This window comes from Acipenser ruthenus, chromosome 2 (assembly GCF_902713425.1).
Source record: "Acipenser ruthenus chromosome 2, fAciRut3.2 maternal haplotype, whole genome shotgun sequence".
NCBI lineage: Eukaryota > Metazoa > Chordata > Actinopteri > Acipenseriformes > Acipenseridae > Acipenser > Acipenser ruthenus.
This window is the reverse complement of record NC_081190.1, coordinates 6,873,135-6,898,714: the sequence shown is the minus strand read 5'-3', so window position 1 is coordinate 6,898,714 and position 25,580 is coordinate 6,873,135. Positions and strand designations below refer to the sequence as shown.

The window sequence follows — 25,580 nt, the reverse complement described above, 5'->3', positions numbered from 1 at the left end:
ATGTATTTATGTATTTACTTGGCCTTGGCTGGCTCCAAGTAAATAAATGACTGAATGAATAAATAAATAACACCTTTTTTTTCCTCTTGCCCTGTACTGTAAAGTTCTGTACCTTCAGACAAATTAAAAAAAGGAAAAAAAAAGGATGCATTTTATTTCAAATGTAAAATGTTTAAATGAGGTGCCAGGGAGAATCCACACATATTATTAACACAGCTACTGTACAGCAGGAATCTATTAACTCAGCTATCCACTGCACTCATGCAGGCGATCGCTCACCGTGCCACCTCTGTGATAAGGGGCTGATAAATTGTCATAATTGTGGCACTTTTATGCAGAGCTATAATCTGTTTGAACCGGTTGCTTGACACTGGCCATGAATTGTCAAGACTGAGTGCTGTCATACACCTGTAGTACTTGTCCCTATGTGCTCTGAAGACAAATGGGCGCTTGTGTCATGTAATCTTCCTCCACTCTAGGTTTTTCACACTCCATTGCAGAAAGATTTACACCTGGGGCCCTGCTGCCTTTGTCTGAAGAAAAGACATTTATTTTTGACATTATGTGAGTTTATGTGTATTGGCAGGGTCCTTCATTCTCATCAGCACACCGGGTATATTAAAAGTCAAACAGGTTGTGTGCAGATCCACAAACAATTATCCTACAAATCAGAACATATGATGTTGAATAATAGAAGGCTACATGGGATTGTAAATCAGCTGGAATGTGTGTGCTGTATTTGAACCTAGCGTTCCTTTAAAGGGGTAGTGTAAAATGGTGTAAGAATTCTCTCGTGGATAATGGCAGCTCCCTGCATCTCCTGTTAAGGGTTATCTGTGTTATGGAAACACCATGTCAAAGTTCTGTTCCATAACAGAGCTTTAAGACATTGTACTGCTGCAAGAAAAGTAGCGCTCCCTTTACAGAACTGCTGTGAGGACATGAGAGAAGTTTGAATACAGGGTCAAATTTCGTATTACTGTACCTTGCTCAGCTTTTAACTCCTTATGTCTCTGGTGTTCAAATCCTTATTTGTCACTTCTAAGGGACTGAGCAAAGATTGTGTCTTTTATCAGGAGGTCGCTAATAACCTGGCAAACCCTAACTTTAATGCACAGAACCCAAACCCTAATTCAGAAACCCAAACCCTAACCTGCACAGAACCCTAACCCTGACCCTACTGAACAGAACGCTAGCCCAAACCCTACTACACAGAACGCTAGCCCAAGCCCTACTCTTAAATACAATTAGTTACTATCAGTTCATTTTGCCAGTGTACCAGGAACATCCTTATTTGGCTCATGATCTGGGTAGCAGATTTCAAGCAGGTACTCTTTAATCTAAGTTACAGTTCTTGTATCACTCTGCGCAATACACTTTGTCTTTTCTGCTTTCTGCTGTCTATGCCGTTTCATAAGCCATCATATTATTGATGCCAAGTAAGCAGGAATAAAACAATAAACCATTATCCCATAAGCATTAGTAGTGGGCTGGCTAACTGCAGCTTCCAACCTGTCAGCTTCAGTACCCAGCCTGCAAGTTTCATTTCAGCTGAGGATCACCAGGCAATAATGGCACCGCTCTTGATCCAACAGCACTGGGTGTACAAGGCCACATTTATTCTAGTAATTGACTATTTCCTGTCTTTTAATGGCCCTTTTATTTGAGTCTGCCACCTTTTATCTGGGCTCACTGGCCCCGCGGTCAATACATTATCTTCCTCTTCAAAATCAATTGACATTTTCATTAAAAGAGATTGTAAGGTATTTAGCTGAGCGAAAGTGACAGAACGCAAGCTTGTCACATTATAAGTGATGAGTGTTAAAGCGACTGGGTAATGGTTGTCAAACTCAATTTCTTTATGTTGAATTTCGCAGCCTTTTTGTTCTTTAGTGTTAACATAGTAAATACATAGTGCAAATTGTAAGAGCATTATTTATTGTCAGCTATAAAATAAAACATCATAGATTCGATACAATTGATATTAACAGTGTCAGATCTAAGTACTGCCACTGAGATAATCACGTTGTTGGAATGCGTTTTTCTTAGTGCAGTCCTTGTAAATGTGTGTTTGCAGGTGCCAGATCGACCTGTCGGCCCTGAGTAAAGAGCACACACACAAACTGGAGCTGCACTTGGAGGAAGGGGAGGGGCTCTTGGTACTGCTGGTCACTCTGACAGCCTCGGCCACTATCGGCATCTCTGACCTGTCCGTCAACATCCTTGAAGACTCCAGGGAGCGGCAGGAGATCGTCAGCAGATACGTACGTAGCATTTATTCACAGGCTTCATCTTTCGTTTTCTTATAGTACCAGAAATGGAGCTGGGAATACAGTAAAACTCCTATTGCACATCAGTTTGAGCTGTTCCAGGTTTTGCTGGTTTTGTATTGTGACACACAGTGACCATTGAGAAATCAGACATTCCCCCAAGATGTTTATTTCAAGTATTGTAACTTCAGTGATATGTTTTAGTGTCCGGTTGTTGTTAAACACACACCAGCTGCATACCCAAGTCAAGTGTTGTTCACACAACACTCAGCTACTTGTGGTGCAAGGAGTAATCAAGCTAAGGCAGTGACTTCAGCCTATTACCTCCTGCGCAGTAACCAGGTTCCAATCTTTCCCTTTGACAACATTTTAAAACGTGCAGAATAGCACACACAGTAGTGATCTATCTATCTATCTATCTATCTATCTATCTATCTATCTATCTATCTATCTATCTATCTATCTATCTATATTGTTTTAATTGAATATGAATACATTGCGTCATGCTCTTTTTATCACAGGTTTCTATTGACTGCACATGTACATGGACTGTAGGCTAGTCTCATCTATGCCCCCTAGTGGTTATAGCCTGCATGCAGCAGCCACACACAGCAGGGATTTCATTCCATCATATTTGTTACATGTTTTCATCATAAACAGATTTTCAAAGAGATGCACACACAAGCCCACAGCAGCTCTGTGAATCTGTATGCATGCATCGCTGAGAGAGCAAAGCCCACCCAAGTGAACAGAGATGTCGGCTGCGGTCTCCTGGTGACGGGGTTGGCTTGTCTGACAGACAGGCTGAGAATGCTGACGTGACCCCTTTTTAAAGTCGGTTCAGAGCCTGTGTTTCTGGATTCTCTGTCTGCGCCAGAGAGTTTAAGATGCTGAATGGGAGACGAGAGTGGCTGACAAGTTCTTTTGAACTGGAACTTGAGCCGAATGAATTTCGACTGGCTTGTGAAAAGACAGTAGTCCTACTATAGGTCGATATTTGGCTCTCTTAGCCCCCTCGCCATTTGCTGTCCACAAGGAGGGTGGCTGTCTATTGCGCAGTATCCTGCTGATAATTCAATGTGACTGCTCCCCCTCATGTATAAATATAACTTTCCATAAAGTAATGCTGTGGCACTGCCTAGTTACTGCACACTTGCTGCTCACAAGTACAGTACATATGTAGTCAAATAAAGCAGAGTATAATACTACCCAGCATTAATAACTGACTACTTCATGACACACCTTATAAATTAGTTACAGTATTATCCCTCACTGGGGATGCATATCCACAGCAGCACGTATATTTGATAGTGTAATCGTACGTATATACAGTAAGTACTGCATAAGTATTGTGGCTGGTATTATAATTTCCTGGCTAAACTTTGAGCTAGTTGTTTTTCTTCTCAGGTGACATAAGTAAAGCAATACAAGCTCTCAAAGGAAATACAGATGCTGCATCTGCATTGATCAACAGAGCATCCGAAGATAATGTGTGCATTTCTGTTTTGACTGTCAGCCTCGTGGAGTGAGAACCTAATGCATATACATAGTGTGGTTCATTTGCAGTTCTCAATGTCAGCGGCATGTTTTGAGGGCTTGTGTGTCTTTGTGTGTGAATTCAGTCCTAATTTAAGTTAAATGTCATGCTGGGAAATCTGTTTGATCTTGCATCTAGAAACAGTGTAAAATACTCCACAGGCCAAGCATCGGACTCATGACCTACATAACCGAGCCAGATCCTTATTTGCTTGCAGTGTTGCAGTACCCTTTCCCTACCATGCAGTTTTCCGTCAGATTCAGAGAGGGGAGCTCTTACACCAGGAACAAACTGACAGACTGGGAGTACTGGCATTAAAAAAATAAAATGAAAAGAAAGCTATTTCACCACACAAAACTCCATCCAAGATACTGACATTTATTTTTTTCTTAAGGAAGGATTTTCTCGACAGCTTCCAGAGGCTGAGTGTCTGACTAGAAAAAAGAAAAAAAATACTTAATTTTTTTTTTTGCTTTTAGTATATTTCTGTTCCCTGACTGACATCCTTTCAATAAGTGAATTAATAAAGATGTACCTTATCAGCCATTGCAGATAACATGAAGTGCTGGTACTAATGCCGTACAATGCTCCTCAAACAGATTAGCAGGATGTGTGCTTCAGCAAATTTATTCCTGGTATCTTAACTAAATCAGCTGTCTGCAGACGCCTGTAGAACCCATACACGAATAGCATTATCACAAACACAGTTTAATAGAGGCAAGATGGAGCAGATAATAATAATAATAATAATAATAATAATAATAATAATAATAATAATAATAATAATAATAATAATAATGTATTTTTCTCAACCACTTGTGTACACGTGCTGTTTTCCCATCACAAGCCCTGAAAAATGTAATTAAACATCCTGCTGGAACTGCAGTATTCACTCTGCTCTTGTAATAATAGGGTTTTGCTTGAGAAATATCAGCTGGGTTTAAGAGATTTGTACAATGAGTTACTTTACTGGACGGTGTGGCACATTTCCGTTTACAGTAATAATACATTCATGTTACAAAATGAAAAGGAAATATTTTGTGATTGGAGCCCTGGGCTGTACTAAGGATTACAATTTATGTTAATGGTTTTAGTGAGAACATGCCCTGATCTTGCAGTATGCTGCAATGTGCTGCAGTGTGCTCATGCAAGGTAACAGTAATGTTATATTTAGAAAACAATTAACATCTTAATGTCGTGACTAACTGGCTTAAGCCTGTAGTTTACAAACATACATACTGTACATACTCACATACAGAACTGCACATGCATACATACATACTGTACATACATACTGAACTGTACATGCATACATGCATACATACTGTACATACATCCAGAACTGTACATGCATACATACATACTGTACATACATACAGAATTGTACATGCATACATCTATACTGTACATACTCACATACAGAACTGTACATGCATACATACATACTTGCACACTGTAGACTCACACATACATCGATGTACATATAGCAAGCATAAATTATAAACTACTGTTTTATAAAAAATACTTTTAAATAAATTGTTCTGTATACCCCAAGTTGTCAAAGGAAGGGAGATGCACACGTTAGTTACCAGAATAAAATGCTCTTGAATATCAGTGCTGTTGTCTTTATTATCTTTACAGCAGAATAAACATTTAAACAATGCAATGACTTCTATTCCATTGATCTAAACATCTGCTGATCTATCACCCATAACTATTAAACACTCAGAAGTGCTGAATTGAGGAATACTAAAATAAACTACAATTCGATGACAAACGTTTCGACAAGGAGTCTTCTTCAATATCTTTAAATGTCTTTGTAATTTGCAGATCTAAATACCACCATTGTTTAAACACTTAAAATAAGACCCGGTCCGTTATTTTACAGATTTTTAAAGAGACTACACCACAGAGAGTGACCAGCACTGCTCCATAAGCTTGGCATGATTTAACCCAAGCCTCAGTCAGCAAAATGCCTTATTATGATGATTTAAACAATGGCACTATTTTGTTACTGTTTAAATGAAACCAAAGTGTATGGCACTCAAACATTTTGGAGAAAATTCCCACAGGAGTAAAAAGCACAATCTTTAATGTTACAAATCTTTAATAAACACCTTGCGGTACAATAATTTTTTTAAAAAAATGCTCAAATTCCCATTTTGCATTAAATTCACTTGTATGTTTCAATATTGCACTAAGAACTGTTGTGCAAAACAAATTCTGAAGATGGGTATAACAGTCTTTTTTTTCTTTATTTTCTTACTTTTATTAAACTGTTTAGAAGTATAAAACCGTAATTACAAAGACAATAACCTGGCTGCAAACTGACAGGCAATGAGGATTGTGCTTTATCTTTTCGCACCCGTGCTTCACTTCAGCATTTCAGATTTTTTTGCCCACTAGTCATGAGTAATCTCCTTAATGGTAATAATCTCAGTGTGAACTGGAGAGTTTTTGCATAGTAAAACATTGGAGGGTGTCCATAGTTTTGGGCATTGCAGTTCATAGCACTTGAACCATTCATGACGGTGTTTTTTTAAATCTTTTTAAAATTAGACGCTCATTATCACTTCAGTCATAGAAAAAAAAGGCAAAAAGTCAGCTCTAAACGCGAGGCGTGGGTTTTGTTTAATGGACGTTAATGGGCGGCGGGCAGGGTGACCTCTGCAGGAGTGGTGGCACCCAGTCCGTGCTCTCCTTGTCACTTGCCTAAAAAAACCCAGAAGAGCTGGTTGAAGAAAAGAGGCTGTTAGCATTCCATTTTCATTATGACATTTCACAGTCATCCGATTTAATGTCCCCTGACCGGATTGTCCACGATGAGACGATGGGCTTGAAATGTTATTTAGAGCACTGATAAAAGGTGAACAGTTCTTAGATGACAACGAGTCATAAGGCTGCTGGTGTGACATTCATTTTCTCCATAACAGAGATGGAATAAGACGTCACGGTGACAAGCTGTCAATCAGCCCTGGCCCCTCTGTGCATCTCTGTGCCATAGGATGGGGGTATTGCTTCTCCCATAATAGAGCTGAGCTGAGCCTCTCTCCGTGACAGCTGCCGCAGCCGAACAGCGAAAAAAAAAATATTATACAGCCTTTCATTAAAAAAATAAAGAGGACTCATCTCCAGAGCATTTCAATCTCTCCCCCCCCCCCCTCCCCCCCCCCCCCCCCCCCGGTCTATTGAGAGGTCTGAAAGGGATTCACAGCAAATCAGAAATTCCTTGGCTATGGAAATTTGCAGGGCTTCAGAAATCATCCTGGTTTTTGAGACCATCCCAATAATCATAAATAACAAGCCGGTGTATCTACTGATAAATTATGTATTAAAGTTTTTTTTTTAATTTTTTTTTTTTTTGTCTACAGTATTATCACTTGTAACAGGCCTCGACTGTCAGAGTTTATTATAAATTAAGTCTGTAGCTGAGCCCTGACTTGAAAATTCAAATGATAATTACTTCTCTGAGCATCTAAGAGGGTTGTTGCCAGACAAGAAAAAATAAATTGAGGGAGTCGTATTTTCGGGGCTCTAAAGCTCTATCATCTAGCGTTCTGTTTATTTTATTTTTTACAGCAAATTCAAAAGAGAAAAGAAACCCCTTTTGTGTACAAGGGCTGATTTTGCAGACCACCCAAGTGACCCGCATTTCGCAGGTCAGACCCGCAAACTGACATTCAGACCTGCAGACCCGCGACAGTCATTGTACACCCTGCAAAATCAAACGTGGCTGTAAGATCACTGCTTGGGTGGTGTAAAAACTGAAGCATATGAGTGTCTGTACACTCCATTCATTGATGGGTTCTCAATACAAGCTGAAAATTATATAATTGAAAGTAACCAATTTTGTTGTTTTCTTTTTATTTCATTGATTCAAAAAATAATTGTAATACCGGTAATTTAGGTCAGATTAATCATTGACCAGAAGTTCAGCCGGAGAAACTTGCACTAGTAACATTAAAGGACTAAACGTCTTTGAACTTGTTCAGATTGTAGTGATTTGATTTCGTGCTTTTCTATTTCTGTAATGTCTGTAATAATTTCTTAAAGGTTCCAGGTATGTGTCTAATAATATCAGCATCTATCCAGCCACGTATATGGAAGTGCAGATCAGATGCTGGGTTTGAGTTTTGCATTGGGAATGACTTGATTTTAGGTATCTAGAGCAGGGTGTCAAACCCAAGGACAGGAGCCACAGCAGACCCTTCAAACCCTCAAGAGACTACTTGGGCTAGATGGCGTCCTGAAAAATGAAAGGAGATTTCATTTTTTATTTTTTATTTTTATTTTTTATGACACAGGGGGCCTTAAGGAAAAAGCATGAGTACATTCTACTTTTTCTTTTTCTTTTTCTTTTAATTTACATTTATTTTCATAATGCAAGTGTTAATACATGAGTGCAATTGAGTTTTTACCTATCTAGAGAAACACGTATCCAGTTGATTTTTTCAGCACTTTTTCAGTTATTATGATAATCCGGGCATTGAAAAGGTGTCTGTCCCTCAGTTTGCGCACATAATCTTATGTTACACTTCCATTTAAATATCTATAGGCACGCTTATCTAATTATGAAACTTGATATGGATTTAGTAATACCAAAAGAAACATATAATATTCTTCTTTAGATTTGTTTTTTTAATGTCCGTACCGTTCTTTGGATATTGGTCTTGGTGATCTCCCATTTCATGATACGTTTCATTTTACAGCTGTGGCGGCGGATATTGTACTTTATGTTCCTTACTGACATACGTTTGTGGTCCAGTTAGTTCTGGCAGCTTGGGTTACCATTTAAAAAAAAACAAATGTGGAGCACAACATTTGAGCAAGCTGTTCTTGCAGAACACAGCCCAGTACTGTAAGAGGTAACCCTACAGAGGCATGTCTTAGTCGTGTGTCCGGACAACTCTTACTGTAAGAGGTAATCCTACAGAGGCATGTCTTAGTCGTGTGTCTCTCGTCTGTCTTAGTTTTACTGTCTCTTGGGAAGAGTTGGACATTCGAGTTGGTCATTCAGAACCGGGCTTTAAACTCCCATGTCAGCTCACTTACCTTTACAACGATTTCACCAGTTGTGCAAGCCACATCATTTAACAACAACAATTTGGATTTATATAGTCGAAATAAACTTGTTATTTTAAACTGCTTTTCAACTTCATACGCAGCAGTGCCCAGAGGGGATATTGGTTTTCTTTACTGAATTAATTTCCTGTGTTATCATGCACAATAGGGCCATACCTGACCCCACAGCGGTAAAACACACAGCAACTTTTGAAGAGTTCAAGCAACAACATCAACACGGTTTGTGTTTACAGACTTTCCACGCGCATTCTGTGTCCTGTAAGTCTGTACAGGGTTAAACGTTTGAACAGTAAATTCAAATAAAATACTACCCGTCTGACCACCGATGCAGGACCTTGCTAAGAGTTTCACATTATTTAATAACAATAATGTAGTTCATTGTAAACTGCTCTAACTGAATATTACATATGAAAATAAAAACATATAAAATATGAAGATGACTATAAAAACTAAATCAGCGCTATTTTCTCTTGAGAATATTCAGTATATGATAGGCAGTGGTAAATGTGACTAAGAGTTAGTCAATGTAGATTTACAATCTTAGTTCAATGCTGCAGGTGGGAAGACAACGTGGGTCATGTTGTTCATGAGTGAAAAGCGACAAGAAACCTGCATCTCTATTATTGTAGTGAGATACAATATAAAAAAGGTTCAAATCGAAACAGTAACCTTGGTTTGTACACGTTTAAATTGTACAATATTTTGTATCAAAACCTATTTTTTTTAATGATCCTTTTTGCACGATGTCTCAGTCGCCTGCCTGAATCATGCTATTGTTTTGTCTAAGTGTACACAGAACTATTTTTCTCTATTTATTGTTGCACCTCAGTGTCATTCTTACAGGCTTGAAATACCTCTATTATCTGACTATGCTATGACTAACCATCAGCACAGGAATGATAGCAGTTTTGGGAAAAGGACCTTGAAAATTGTCACAAAATTGTTAAGAGCTATTAGTGGTGTGACATCTGGAACTTCAGAATAAATGCACAAGGTGGAATTGTTCAGAAACAAAAAACAATACAAAACATTTGAAGAGACACACAGTACAAAACTTTTGCTTTATGATAATATGTTTGTGGTTACTGTACAGCTATGGCCAAAAGTTTTGCATCACCCTAGAGACATATTGAATTACATACCGCTTTGTAGTTTTCCATATACTGAACGAACAAAATTGACATTTCAAAATCTAACGTGAAATACTGTACTACTATTATGGATTCCAGTAGGCTTTTGAGATATCATTTTGTAGTTGCTTTGATTACATGATGGTAAATAAAAGATCAAAATTATGTTCATATAGTTTCTTTTTCATTTTTTTAAAATTATGTCTCAATCCTTCAATTCTGGGTGATGCAACACCTTAGGCCATAGCTGTATGTCCCCATCCATGTCAGTCACTTCTGTACATTAACTAATGAAAAGTACGTTCTGTTTTGCAACACTATAATGCATAGGTTCAAACATGCTTTCTTTTCCATACGTTGTACTTTTTATATAAACAGAATACTCCATGATCTTCACAGAGTGCTGTGGTTATTTCACTCGTTCGTGGAATAACAGCACTCTAGTTACTGTGTAGCAATGGTATTAGAAATGTATACTGTATTGAAGGGACCACCGTGATGTTTGATGCACAAGACAATAATATCTGAATACTGCAGAGGAAGTGGTTACCTTACTGCAGGTATAGTCTTGCTTATAGATTTCTTTTTTTTAATCTGCTCCAGGGGTTTCTGAGATCCTTTCACAACATGAAGGACGTGGGCATAGTCCAGGTGAAGGTGATCAGGGCAGAAGGGTTAATGGCAGCTGATGTCACAGGTGAGCAAAACAAACATTTAACAAGCTTTTACAACGTATTGAGGAGGCATGGTCCTGCCAAACAACATGGGATTTAAAGGGGAATTACTCTGGTTAAAACTAATTTGTGTATATTGCACATACCGTTTAATATGTACAGTTTTCCTGTTCCACAGGCAGGTCTTTTGTGTTTAATATGTACAGTTTAATATATACTGTACCATTCTATACTTACAGTTTACTATATACAGTACCGTTCAATACGTACAGTTTAATATATACAGGACCGTTCAATACGTACAGTTTAATATATACAGGACCGTTCGATACGTACAGTTTAATATATACAGTACCGTTCAATATGTACAGTTTAATATATACAGGACCGTTCAATACGTACAGTTTAATATATACAGGACCGTTCAATACGTACAGTTTAATATATACAGTACCATTGAATACGTACAGTTTAATATATACAGTACCGTTCAATACGTACAGTTTAATATATACAGTACCGTTCAATACGTACAGTTTAATATATACAGGACCGTTCAATACGTACAGTTTAATATATACAGTACCGTTCAATACATACAGTTTAATATATACAGGACCGTTCAATACATACAGTTTAATATATACAGTACCATTGAATACGTACAGTTTAATATATACAGTACCGTTCAATACGTACAGTTTAATATATACAGTACCCTTCAATACGTACAGTTTAATATATACAGTACCGTTCAATACGTACAGTTTAATATATACAGTACCGTTCAATACGTACAGTTTAATATATACAGTACCGTTCAATACGTACAGTTTAATATATACAGGACCGTTCAATACGTACAGTTTAATATATACAGTACCGTTCAATACGTACAGTTTAATATATACAGTTCAGTTCAATACGTACAGTTTAATATATACAGTACTGTTCAATACGTACAGTTTAATATATACAGGACCGTTCAATACGTACAGTTTAATATATACAGGACCGTTCAATCCGTACAGTTTAATATATACAGGACCGTTCAATCCGTACAGTTTAATATATACAGTACCGTTCAATACGTACAGTTTAATATATACAGTACCGTTCAATACGTACAGTTTAATATATACAGGACCGTTCAATACGTACAGTTTAATATATACAGTACCGTTCAATACGTACAGTTTAATATATACAGGACCGTTCAATACATACAGTTTAATATATACAGGACCGTTCAATCCGTACAGTTTAATATATACAGTACTGTTCAATACGTACAGTTTAATATATACAGGACCGTTCAATCCGTACAGTTTAATATATACAGTACTGTTCAATACGTACAGTTTAATATATACAGGACCGTTCAATACGTACAGTTTAATATATACAGTACCGTTCAATACATACAGTTTAATATATACAGGACCGTTCAATACATACAGTTTAATATATACAGGACCGTTCAATACGTACAGTTTAATATATACAGTACCATTGAATACGTACAGTTTAATATATACAGTACCGTTCAATACGTAAAGTTTAATATATACAGTACCGTTCAATACGTACAGTTTAATATATACAGGACCGTTCAATACGTACAGTTTAATATATACAGGACCGTTCAATACGTACAGTTTAATATATACAGGACCGTTCAATACGTACAGTTTAATATATACAGGACCGTTCAATACGTACAGTTTAATATATACAGTACCGTTCAATACGTACAGTTTAATATATACAGTTCAGTTCAATACGTACAGTTTAATATATACAGTACCGTTCAATACGTACAGTTTAATATATACAGGACCGTTCAATACGTACAGTTTAATATATACAGTACCGTTCAATACGTACAGTTTAATATATACAGTACCGTTCAATACGTACAGTTTAATATATACAGGACCGTTCAATACGTACAGTTTAATATATACAGGACCGTTCAATCCGTACAGTTTAATATATACAGTACTGTTCAATACGTACAGTTTAATATATACAGGACCGTTCAATCCGTACAGTTTAATATATACAGTACTGTTCAATACGTACAGTTTAATATATACAGTACCGTTCAATACGTACAGTTTAATATATACAGGACCGTTCAATACGTACAGTTTAATATATACAGTACCATTGAATACGTACAGTTTTCCTGTTCCACAGGTAGATATTGTGCGTGAATAAGGTGCATCCGGACAGTAAATGACAGTCACGGCTGCATTGGTGACATCAGGCAGGAAAGCAGCTGCTGTTTACTTCTATTCTTCTGCGTTTTTGTTGGCACAGTCGCTGTACAGTTTAAACGAATACAGTTTTAATTACATTTAGCAAAAATATAAATCTGTAAAATGGCACTACTTACACTGTACAGCCCACAGGGGGCGTGTTTTGTAAAAAATAATAAACTCCCGTTCTTTGGCAGTTAAGCTTTCTTGTATTGTTGATATTTACTGGTATTTATGCATTTATTTGCCAGGGACAACAAACATTTTTTTAACATTTATGACTACAGAGAGTAAATATTTAAAGTACTTATGTTCACAGTTACATACAGCATTTCGAATTGTGTTTACAACGTAGTTTGTTTATAAAGTACTGACTTCCATTGTCCCTTGGAGTCTGTTATAAGTGGAGTGCACCTGTATTATTATTATTATTATTATTATTATTATTATTATTATTAGTAGTAGTAGTAGTAGTAGTAGTAGTAGTAGTAGTATTACATGTTATCAGTTAAACATGTATTTTTAAATTGTTTTATTAAGCTTTGTTTTTATTCACAAAAGCCCTTATTTCCAGTTTTCTTGAATAGTATAGTAAGCAGGCCAAATGCCGGGTGCTTAAAGGGTTAAAGGCAAGTATGGGTTAAATATATTTTTTGTATTCACTACTAGTCAATAATAAGGCTATTTAATCTATAATACTTGAACAGCCCTGTAATACATTAGAAGGTCATCAGCCAGACAGCTTACAGTACTGTATGATCAGGCAGGCCTGGTCTACGGGAGAGGATCACAAAGGAAAGACCGGAAAGGGCTTCATGTGCGGCAGACTGCATTTCTAGTTGGAAATCTGTTCCTGTCTGCTGCGGCTTTTGGTGGGTGGGTGTTGTATGTTTGTATTTGTTTAATGTGCTTTAATAATATTGTCTATGGAATTCGATTCTTCTTTCCTCTTGGTTTGAAGTGTCTAGACGTACACTGGTGTTTGTGGCCTCTGAGGACGGGGCCTCAAGCAATGATTTTGTGGGGTGAGAGGAGAGCTCTACGTTGTGTTCGGCGTTCTGATTAACAGTTCATGTTTGAAGCAGAAACAAGGCAGACTGAGCAGAGGAGCTAAGGATTCTGGGATATGGTCAAAAGGGGAAGCAGCACTTCTCATGGCAAACTCAGACATCGGCAAGAAAGAATAGGAGCCAGAAATATGAAACCTATACAGCAACTGGAGAAATAAAAATACAATGCCGTCATTCCATTCAGATTTATACTGTAGTGTCAGAGAGGTTCATAATTATATAGTCAATTCTTAATTATTATTTTCACAGTCACTCCTGACACAATAACTCAGTGTAAATGTTCTAACAATAGAGAATGCATTGTTCACACTCAGACAGGTACCATATGTATGCTTAATTCAATAGCCAGAGTAAACAAACCACAAAAACCTGAAGGATTTGGGTGAAATTTGATTATTGTTATTTTGTTGTTTGCTGGTGTGTTATTTCTTCCAAAACACCAGTAAACAAAAAGGTCTAATTCAAATAATTAATTTTATGACAGGCTAGGAATGTTTTTTTTTTAGAATTGTAAGGTGTTTTTTCTCTTTTGTTGCCACACATTCAATTAGAAATGTGTTGTATTAACTCTCTGTGAATAAAAGGGCAATTCAGAATGTCTTTGAATGAACTGGTTGAAAAAAAGCACAATTGACTGTTTACCGAAAGCCTCGGTCCTTTCACTTTGTAGGGAATCGAGGAGCTTTGTCCGACTGAATGCTGCCACAGTGGTTCCCTTCATTGAAGTCCCTAATAAACTGTTGATTATAGAGGGCACTTTTCCATTTTCCTTTCTTTCTTTCTTTCTTTCTTTTTTTTTTATTTCTCACTCTCAAAAGCCCAGTGTTGGACGTCGCAGGTCAAATTGTGGAGGTTAAGAGATAAAAAGGGATTCGTTTTTATATTTAGAGCTGCAATTTATAACTCCCACACATACTTATGTATGACGTTGGGACATTAGAATTCATTGATTTTTTTTAACAAGCTGTAGCCTCATAGGATTTTACACTCACACAGAAAAGAAGGTACGACAAGCTATAACAAACCTCTTTCTCGCTTTCTCACATTGTCAGTCCCTGTGCCCCTCCAATACACTGTCTGAGTCTGTCTGAAAATGTGCCCAGTGATAATTGCTGTGATTTTGCTGTAGTTGTTTTGTGCCCTTAGTTGAGATTTCAATTGTGACTTTAGCCAGGAGCAAAACAATGAAAATAGCCTTAATTAACTGGTACACCCGGCACTACTGTTGAAATCAATTGATGAAAATATTAAGTTTTAAATACTTTTGCACAAAACATTGGACTTTATGAATCAATTCCAGGTAATTTATTTCTTATTATACTAGGATACCCATTGGATTTCTTCTTGTAGAAAATAAAGAGCATTTTTGACTGACATGTGGTCCAATAGTTAATGTTTAGGACTGGAATGCATTGTTATTTTTAGACTCACACACACCAGACACAATCAGATATATTCAACATGCCTTTTGCATTCTTAAAATGTGTTGTAACTGTTTGAAATGTCTTTTCCATTCTTAAACCAATAATAACAAATGAAAAAAAAAAAAAAAAAACGTTGAGTACTTATCATTCCCAGCAGTGGTCCCCTCAACTTCAGAGAGTCATTAAGAATGCTAAACCTGGGCACTGCTTTGATGGCTCCCCCTTGCAAGCGGTCTGTTTGGCTGTCTGCGAGTTTTAATTAAGACGTGTTCAATGGCAGGCCTCCCCTGCTGTGTCACAGACCAGCGATCCGACACTCTCAGATGGTCCAGCCCGTGACTTTGACCTTCTGCATGGTCGGTCCGGTGTTCCCTGGGGAACCGTTCAGCTCATGAGCTCTGATTTCACACTTCTCGGCTGCTTCGGCTCTCTTAACAATGACAGGGAGACAAAGCCCTTTAGAGCAGGCAGAATGGAGACTTGTTTAAATTGGAAACTAGAGAGGTGTCAGGGAACAAGGTTATGGGCTACAGAACAGTGCTTCTAATAAAGAGCTCACAGCTCCGGTTCAGCTCCAAGAGGTCTCTTCCCCCAGCACAATTAATTGAGGCATTTATCTGGAGTACCACAGGCATGTCTCTCCCAGATACATGATAAATATCCACTAAACACATATTAAGGAGGGGGGGTGGTAAGATCTTAACTCTTTAACTTCGTCTCATTTTCCCCCACTGGTAACCTGAAATTCATACTAGAGTGCCGATATTGTACTGCTAAAACCCACGAGTGCAGAATCAGCAATAACTAACAATGAAGGACACATATCATGGGGTAATGTTTGTTTCTGGTATGGTAATATCTCTTGTTTTTCATGTTAGTGACGGTTTTTAGTAAAATGCAGCAAGAATCTAACCCATTATGTATGTTGTACTGTATCGCTGACTGAAGAAAACCATGCAAATTTGAGAAATAGGTGGGACACTTTTCCACCCAACTTAGAGTAAGTAGCGGGGTTCTGAAAAATATAGCATTATACGTCCCCATGTGTTACTACAGCTGTCTAAATAACATACCTGTAATTTCTCTTCACTGTTAACACCCTGACAGCTTTTTAAACATCTAACTTTGAAGTCTGTTTCAAAGCTCTTTTCAAAATGGCTGCTCTAGTGCACTGGGATTTGAGATCTGTCCTCTAAATCACTGCAGGAAAAAAAACTAAAAAAATAAAAGCTGCTTTGGCTTTTCAGTTCCGTACCACATCATGGATCATTATTGCTGTGTTACCTGTTTGACAATGTGGGCAATAATCTTTACACTATCAGTGCACTAGAGCGGTCATTTTGAAAAGCGCTTTGAAACACACTTTAAAATTAGAAGTTGTTAAGATGTTCACAATGAATAGGAGAATTACAGGTACGTTATTTAAACAGTTGTAGCAACACCTGGCGATGTGTAATGCTATATTTTTCGAAACCTCGCTACTTACTCTTTAATATTGTGTAAGAGAAAAATACTGTATACAGTACATGAATTGAATTGCAAGCACTGATTGTCTGACATTACAAACAAGTGGCTACAATATGGTATATAAGTAGATGGAGAATGTGTGTGAATGAATGTGTCAATGTTATCCCAGCGTAAGTAAGCAAAATCAGATGTAAGGATCAAAAAGCAGAATCTTGCCACTTTCTCTCTGTAGGGTAGCAGGGACTGGTGCAGAAAGCTACTTGGAAGCAGCACAGCAGTGCTATGGATATATGGTTTTCATGGATCATTTATTCCACAGCCTTTGATGGATTTCCAGCATTTTATATACAGTAAGGTACACGGTGATTCATAAAACAAATGCACCATAGAAAAAAAAAAAAGGTTTCTTGGTTTGTTTCACAGTTTCAATTAGACAGTGACCAGGAACACATACCTGTACAGTGTAAATAAACAGCTTTGACTTGGCTTTGGCCTGGCTTTGGCCTGTCTGGATAACGTTTCATGTAACTCCTCTGCTTTACCAAGAGAACTTTGCCCAAGACTTGCATACATGTTCATCAACTCTGTACAGTTGTGTTCCCGTCTGCCATTACGGTCTGTTTGTATTCCTGTGGTGCATTGTTAATGAATCACACTGTATAAATGTAATGAATGAGGGTTATATTCTTACTGTATGTGGAATCCGCGCAAGTATTTGACTTCACAGCATTATGCTTCCAGGTTGGGTCGTTTTAAAAGTATGTTACAGCTGTACACTCTGCATGTACAGCACACATACTACCGTAGAGAGATATATTGATAGAAAATCATTTTAGAACACACACGTTTTATCAAAAGGAGCGGAGGCAGTTATATCCAGACATGAAAACAATTAGAATGTATGCAGCACAGCTTTAAAATCATCGTGCACCATTAAGTTAATATGCACATTAACCTCTCAGATAGTTTCAGATCAATGTGTTCGTTTTGGTGGATATGCCTTCCAGACAGCAATGACTTTCTATTGATTGCAGTGACATTTATTCAGTATATCAAATAAGTGACCTGCTTTTGCCATAACATTTGGATAAACTCATAGGAATCAATTGGAATATATTACGGATATGCCATACACATATTGGGTGTTAGCAATATAATATTAGTAGCATTATTAGTTCAGATGAGGGGGATTTTAAAAATGTTCTTATTCAAGTTTCTCTGTCTGCTATACATAACAGGAGGATGTGTGGTCCGATGGTTAAAGAAAAGGGCTTGTAACCAGGAGGTCCCCAGTTCAAATCCCGGTTCAATCACTGAGTCACTGTGTGACCTTGAGCAAGTCACTTAACCTCCTTGTGCTCTGTCTTTCGGGTGAGACGATGATGCATAGTTCACATACCCTAGTCTCTGTAAGTCGCCTTGGATAAAGGTGTCTGCTAAATAAACAAATTAATATATATATATATATATATATATATATATATATATATATATATATATATATATGTTATATATTACCTTATAAAGTGAGTAAAAACAGTTATATTATTTTACTTTATAGCAGTAAAGCACTGCATTTGTAAGATTAGATTGCAAAAGCCTGTTTTTCTTAATAAAAAGATGGACATTTTGTGAAATTAAAGCGGGACAGTTTTGAAAAGTACTGGTCTTAAATTCTGTGTATGAATGTGATAACACAAAGTACCCGAATACCACAGAGGAATGCTACAAAAATACTAATCTAAACATATATTTATTTAAATTACTTATTTATTGAAGGATCCAAAATAAATACATAAACAAATAAATAAATAAAAAGGCCTAACATGAACACCCACTGCTGTTCAGTCCTAGGCCTCTCTTAGGCAGAGACTACCAGTGATAGGGGAGACCACCAAACTCCACACTACTCAACTTAATGTTGCCTTTACTAGAATTTAAATAATCTTTAAATTGTAACCTCCTTCAAGGATTACTACACAGTATTGTAAAACACCTAACACATTTGGATGAATAATTATGTTTAACCTCCAACTATTAGTTCTATTTAGCGTTAACTTAATCATTCCTATTTTTCAAGAAATAGGCAATACGTTTTGTGGCTTTACTGGTGTTAATTTAGTGCGCTATTGTTCAACTAACCTCTATTTACTCGAACACTGAAGTGTAGCGCAGAGTTTTTCTTAGATTGTTAATTCCAGCTGCGTGTTTTACAGAACACCAGATCTGCATGTGCATCCTGAATCAATCAAGTGTTGGTGGCATGTAGGTTCAATAATGCTGTAGGGGTTGTAACTTCTGTGAACATGATTATCTTCTTTCTGTCTGTCTGTAAATATATAATGCTGGGCGATGATGCTGGAAAAAAAAAAACAAGACTGTCTGGCTTAACCTACATCTTTTCAAGGTTGCAAAAGGTGGTCATTATCCACCTTGGAGCGCCTTCCAGCATGTTTATCAGGACATGCTCATCTGCTTCCCCCGTGCGTGGTCACTGGATTAACAGACGGGTGATAAGAGAACTGGGCGATAAAGTTAATGTATCCCCTTTTATCTTTCTTTGTTTTTTTTCCCTTGTAGGCAAAAGTGACCCATTCTGTGTGGTGGAGTTAGGCAATGACAGGCTTCAGACGCACACTGTCTATAAGAATCTTAACCCTGAGTGGAACAAGGTGTTCACTTTGTAAGTGCTGCACTAATGCAAAATCCAGGACACCTATTCATGCAACCCTGTTTGCCTTGATACAGATTAAAATACATAGATCTGTTCTAATACACCATCGCCAAGTGGTTCTATGGAGTTATTAACCTGCCCCCCAACGTTGCAGCTCCCTAGGTGTTTAAAAAACTTGTTGAATTACTTTAAGCAAATTTCAGCACTTCCAGTTAAACAAGATTGACTGAGTGATTTAAGTAAGCAGTTCACTGGGCATCCAGACTGGAAGAATAGAAACAGATGCTTGTAACTGAGGACACGTTAGTTTAGAATGATTCAAGTGCGTACTAATTAATGAGACTTGGGAGTAATAGGTTCAAATATCCTAATATTTAGTTATTTACTGTGGACAATGTATCAGGTGACACAGATATACAAGAAGTACAACAATACACATTGAACTAATACTGCAAATGAAACAAGGATGTACTGTATCGAACTATATAATTTCTTCATAATTCATAATTTGAATTTACAGAATACCTATTTAGTAAATTAGTTCCAAACAGGATCATACAATGTTTACCAGTGTTAAGAACGGATGAGTCTGATGAAAACAACATATTTGTGTATCGAGTGTAGATGGAAAATAAAGTGAAAGGAAAACTGGATAGATTTAATAAAACTCACAATAAGGACTACAACACTTTAAACCATGACTTTATTCTGTATGTGTTTCACAATCAAATTACATCATCCGATCTGTAATAGAAACAAAAATATATACTTCAGTCTAATTTTCTCTATTTTATTTATTAAAACCATTTATATGAAGTAATAACAAAAATACTGTGTAAGTAACATTTTTGCAAAAAATAATGCATCATTTTTGGGGTATTTGGACAATATGTAAAAAAAAGACATTGACTAACAGTCATAATAATAATGTCTTAATATTGTATTCATGTTGCTAGACTGTGCATTATCATTATTGTATTTTTGGCTCATTAATAAACATGTCTTTTTGTGTGTCTGTGTGTGTAAAATCTCCAGCACCATCAAAGACATCCACGCTGTCCTTGAAGTGACAGTTTATGATGAAGACAGAGATCGCAGTGCTGACTTCCTGGGCAAGGTTGCCATCCCGTTGTTGTTTGTAAGTTCAGTGCAACTTATTATTTTTCTCTTCCCTTTTGATGAAAAAAAAATGCTTTACGTCTGTCATTTCTCAACCAAGATTTGTAATAATAACACAAAAGAAGAAGAAGAAGAAAAAAAAAAACTTAATGTACCAACTCCCGTCAATGTGGAGTCCCAAGATAGTTAATTCCGCTTTGACAGGCTTGCTCGTGGTAATGAACAGGTACTTGTCAGAGTTGCCACAGTTGTTTTGGGTTCTCTGTCAGTTTCAGCAGCTGGGGGTCAAAGTTCATGGAGGGAGTGTATTCAGTTGAGACTGCGAGACAGACGGCTGTCATGTCCTTTTCCCGCAGATTCAAAATGGTGAACAGAGAGCCTACGTCTTGAAAAACAAGCAGCTGACAGGGCCAACAAAGGGGGTCATCTATCTTGAAATAGATGTGATTTTTAATGCTGTAAGTCTGAACTTTGGATTTTTCCACTTTTTTTCTTTTCTTTTTCATATTGCTAAAGACTTTCTCGAAAGGCTTTGTTTGTGATTTGTAGGGAATTTTATGTCATGCCTGCTGTTGTGCAAGCCTTTTTAATATTGAATGCGTGTGTGTGTGTGAGAGAGAGAGAGAGAGAGAGAGAGAGATATGCTCTTCCTTGTTCACTGCACTTGGGCTGCCTGTAGAATTTTCTTGTGTTTGGTTATTTTATTTATTTATTTATTTAAGTGCCCGTCACACCTGGTAATAATAATAGCACTCTCCAGATCGCAGTTCCAAATCCGAGGGTCTTTTATACAACTCTGCTCTAGATTAAATCAAACCTTATCTGCACAGTAAAATTCAAATTACAATGAATATAGATATTCTCCTCCATGTGCTGGGACCATTGTATCAGTATTAAATAACTCCTCAGCAACTACACCACCCCTTGGTCATTTTTTCAGCGACACTTAGCAATTCTACCGGTACTGGCACCCTATGCAGCCCGAGTGCTTTACTTTAAAAGTGACCGAGGATCCTTTTCACAAAACTTTAGAGACTAAAAGGAACCTCATTGTCTTAGGTTAAACATTGCTCTGAAAACCGACAACCAACTAATACACCCTCTCAAACCCAGCTGAGAAACTGCAGATCTCAGAGACGCCTTAACCATCCCGATATCACTACAACACACGTGCCGTAAGGTTCGATGTAATCCAGGTCCCTCTCGTCTTACTGTTGCTGTCTCCTGGGTACATACCGAGTTGCTTATGTCTTTAACATAGCAGGATTAGTTTTATATTCGGAGCCATATTTTACACTATATCTTCTATACATTCCAATACATGGGGGGAACGCATTGACAGTCATGGGGTGGCGTGTAACACTTTAAGTTATATAAATCACTAAGGGGTATCAGGTGTGACACACAAGTATATGTATTTGTGCTTTTAGGTGAAAGCTGGCATAAGGACGTTAACACCTGTAGAGCAGAAGTATATTGAGGAGGAACCAAGGGTGTCCAAACAGGTAATAATATCTAGATATTTCTCTCTCTCTCTCTGTCTATATACTGTATATATCATATTATTAGTTCAGATGGGAGCAAATACAGCTTCTTTGTGTCAGAAGCTACTGAAACCCAGTGACGTGTCAGGGGGGAGCGCACTGTCAGAGAGGTTATTTTTGTTTTTATTTATATGGTGAATAGAAATGCCAGACTGTCACTAACATGTCTTCAAGTGAAGGTGCTCCATCGTATTGGTGCTGAATGAGATCATTGTAACCCAGTCCATTGTCACAGTACTGAATGTGGTCTTCTGACTGAAGGCTGGATTGAGGGGGAGGTCTGAACCAGAGGAGTCACACACTGCCCGCTGTTTGTGCAGACCTGACATATTGCCAGGGCGTTGTGTGATGCCTTTATGCTCTTAGACCCTGGAGCTGCTGGATTCTGTGTGTTCCAAAGCAGGCCTTTTCTAAAGCCAAAAAGCTGGCTGACTTATGAAGATCTTAAGACCTTTTGTCTTTTTTTTTTTAATGCGCCATGTAAATGATTGCACTTTAAATGAATAAATGGTCTCAATAATGAAGTGTGCTTAGTGAAGCTGCTTGTGAATGTTACCAGATACTGTATATATATTTTAAGTACAGCAGTCAAAAATATATCTTTCCACTGAAAGACATAAACACACACACACACACACACACATATATATATATATATTTGAAAAAAAAATAATACTTTGTATGATGTTTCCACCAATGAAGACGGCAACTCTCGCTTAATAAAAAACTTAAAAAACGTTAATCCCAAAATGTCTCTCAATTATTCAGAGCATGTTAAAAAAAACTCAAATATATATATATATATATATATATATATATATATATATATATCTATATATATACTGTAAATATTGTGAGAAAGTGTTGTCCGGGGAGGGGGGAACACAGGACTACACCTCCCAGAAGGACACAGGCTGAAAAGCCCTAATTTGATTATTGTTTTTTTATTATTGTTCAGTTGTTTAATTATCACCTGAACATGGCTAATATTGTAAATTAGAGCCAGGTGCAGGGTATATAAAGAAAGGAAGCAGTCTGCTCGAGGCTGCTGTGTGAATAAGCCCGACTGTGTGTGTGTGTGTGTGTCTCTGTCTGTCTGTCTGTCTGTCTGTCTGTGTGCGTGTGTGTGTGTGTGTGTGTACAGCTGTAGTCAAAAGAAAGGTAGTGTAAACCCTTTTTGAAAATTGTGAAAAACTGTGTGTTTTTGTTTGTTTGTTTTTGTTTAACAGGTAAACAGCTTATTCCATGTTTCCCTTGAAGGAAAGCTATGTTACAGGTTCATTCCAAATATCAGTTTCCTAGTAAACCAGCTCTTAGAGCTGATACTCTGTAAACCCATTTCCTGCTCTAATAGGGGGACAGCCACCAGTGTCCATGCTAAAGCTCCAAGTTAAAAACAGATGTTACAGAGACTAACGCATGTAACTTTGTGATGTTTTATCCCTTTACAGCTGCTGCTGAGGAACTTTAATCGTGTAAAGCGCTGTATCGTGATACTTATAAATGCCGGCCTCTACATTAACAGCTGTCTGGAGTGGGACTCTCCACAGAGGAGCCTTGCTGCCTTTCTGGTAAGATGAAAAGGAAACATATTCTGCAGCATCTTAATGACTTCTCCCGAGTCTTACCTAAACACTCCAACTCCAAACTAAGCAGGACTGGCAAATGGTCCATTATAGTTTAGATTACATTTTGAGTCTGTGCTTTAAAAATATAGCAAATTTTAATGTAAAAAAAAAAAAAAAAAAGCTTAGTGTCATTTTTCATTGGTTTTTGAATTAATGCAGCCATCACCTGTTTATTTAAAACCTGATTATCTGAAACTGTGGTTTATCCAAACCAATTTCAGGTCACCTTACAGTTTATTCAACGCAACCGAGATTATCCCAAACACCTGATCATCAGAACAAAATGCGTGTCCCCAGAGCGCTTTGGATAATTGAGATTTTAAAAAATGCACTTAAATCTTACTAGATAGTTCATTTTCTAATCACGGAAGACAAATGGTTAAATGCATTTGATTAAGCCCGGTATTTTACAAACAGAATTTACACAATTCATTGTCTTTGGTATATAGGCTCCCAATAAGTAGGGTAAGAAAGTGTTATTACCTTTCAATATCATTGCAACTGCAGCTACTGCTTCAACACGTTTGTGAACACACCACCATGATCACATGCTATACCAACTCATCAGTCTCGATCAATGAAATAAAAGCTTATTCTCTCCATTCCACAATCCAAACCGCTGCTGAGTGAAAAGGGTACACACACAAAAAGACAACTTTCTTGCACTTACTCGCTGTATTGTAGCACTTTTACATTGTTATGTTAATTAGAAATTAAAGATGTGATTTGGAACTCAAAAGAAATTTGTCATTCTGGTAAATGCTGATCCTGAATGGGGACGAATTATCAGCACTGGGACAAATTATCTTCTTTTTTTCTCTCTTGTTGACATCTGTGCAGCGTTTTGAAAAGCCCCTTTCTCTGCTGCTGTCATCCCTCCTCTGTAATAAGCAGAAATACATAATTGGACAACTGAGCCATCATCAAAAGGACACTCTGTAGCTTATAAATCAGTGAATTATGTTACAAGACCAATGTATAATCCTTAATGTGATTGCGCATAATTTGCAGCAGAACCTGTCTATTAGACTGGCTCTAGCCTTTTCAGTTGTTTTAAGTGCTACAGCATTTAGCATTAACATTTGGTATTTTACACGTTTCATTTCTCTATAGTGGCGCACTGTCCCGTGGGGCGTGCGTCCCTGTGCTACAGGAGAGAGGGAAACAGTATTGATCACTTAACATTTCAATTCCGTTTCTCATATGGCGCAAAAGTTAATGAAAATGCCAGACAAAAATGCCAAGAGTCCTAAAAAATACATTTAATTAAATGTAATTCATTTAACAAATATACATTTAAAGAGCAAGTTGCTTCAAATGACATTTAAACAGTTTTTTTTGACTGCCCTCTTAGCTTTTTTATGATGTTTGCAGCCACTGAGTAGATGTATTGATGTGCTTGATACCCTCAGTCTGGTGCTTCCACCTGCTTTCAAACTGCAACTCAGCCCAAGCTCCTAAAAGTTACTGTCTTTCCTTGCTTCTTTAGTCCGGGAAATTATGTACAAGACTGTCAGATGTCTTCCAGTTTTGGGATTTTGTTTTCATAAATAAATTTGGGATGTGTAGATTTTTCAATTACAGCACTACAGATTTAAAGTCCTGCTGATTTCTGCTGCCTTATCACGTTGTGTGCTGTAGGTACATTTCAGTCCTAGCTACATGGTGTAGCTGCAATGAGACCATGCAACAATTAG

At 37.3% G+C, this 25,580-nt stretch overlaps 1 protein-coding gene and 1 long non-coding RNA gene across 11 annotated transcripts in view; one reads left to right on the top strand and one right to left on the bottom strand.

The window, feature by feature from the left end:
• Nucleotides 1-25,580, top strand: part of LOC117403682 (multiple C2 and transmembrane domain-containing protein 1-like) — a 151,947-nt gene that overhangs the window by 69,551 nt on the left and 56,816 nt on the right. For all 10 annotated transcript variants that reach the window (XM_058987553.1, XM_058987548.1, XM_058987533.1 and 7 more), the window contains 7 exons: nt 2,078-2,264; nt 10,623-10,716; nt 19,499-19,601; nt 20,628-20,730; nt 21,068-21,169; nt 22,142-22,216; nt 23,707-23,826. In XM_058987553.1, the coding sequence (XP_058843536.1) occupies nt 2,078-2,264; nt 10,623-10,716; nt 19,499-19,601; nt 20,628-20,730; nt 21,068-21,169; nt 22,142-22,216; nt 23,707-23,826 (784 nt within the window). The remainder of the gene's footprint in view (nt 1-2,077; nt 2,265-10,622; nt 10,717-19,498; nt 19,602-20,627; nt 20,731-21,067; nt 21,170-22,141; nt 22,217-23,706; nt 23,827-25,580) is intronic.
• Nucleotides 24,572-25,580, bottom strand: part of LOC131697590 (uncharacterized) — a 3,809-nt gene continuing 2,800 nt past the window's right edge. Inside the window, exon 3 of the long non-coding RNA XR_009307396.1 lies at nt 24,572-24,764. This is a non-coding gene — a long non-coding RNA (uncharacterized LOC131697590). The remainder of the gene's footprint in view (nt 24,765-25,580) is intronic.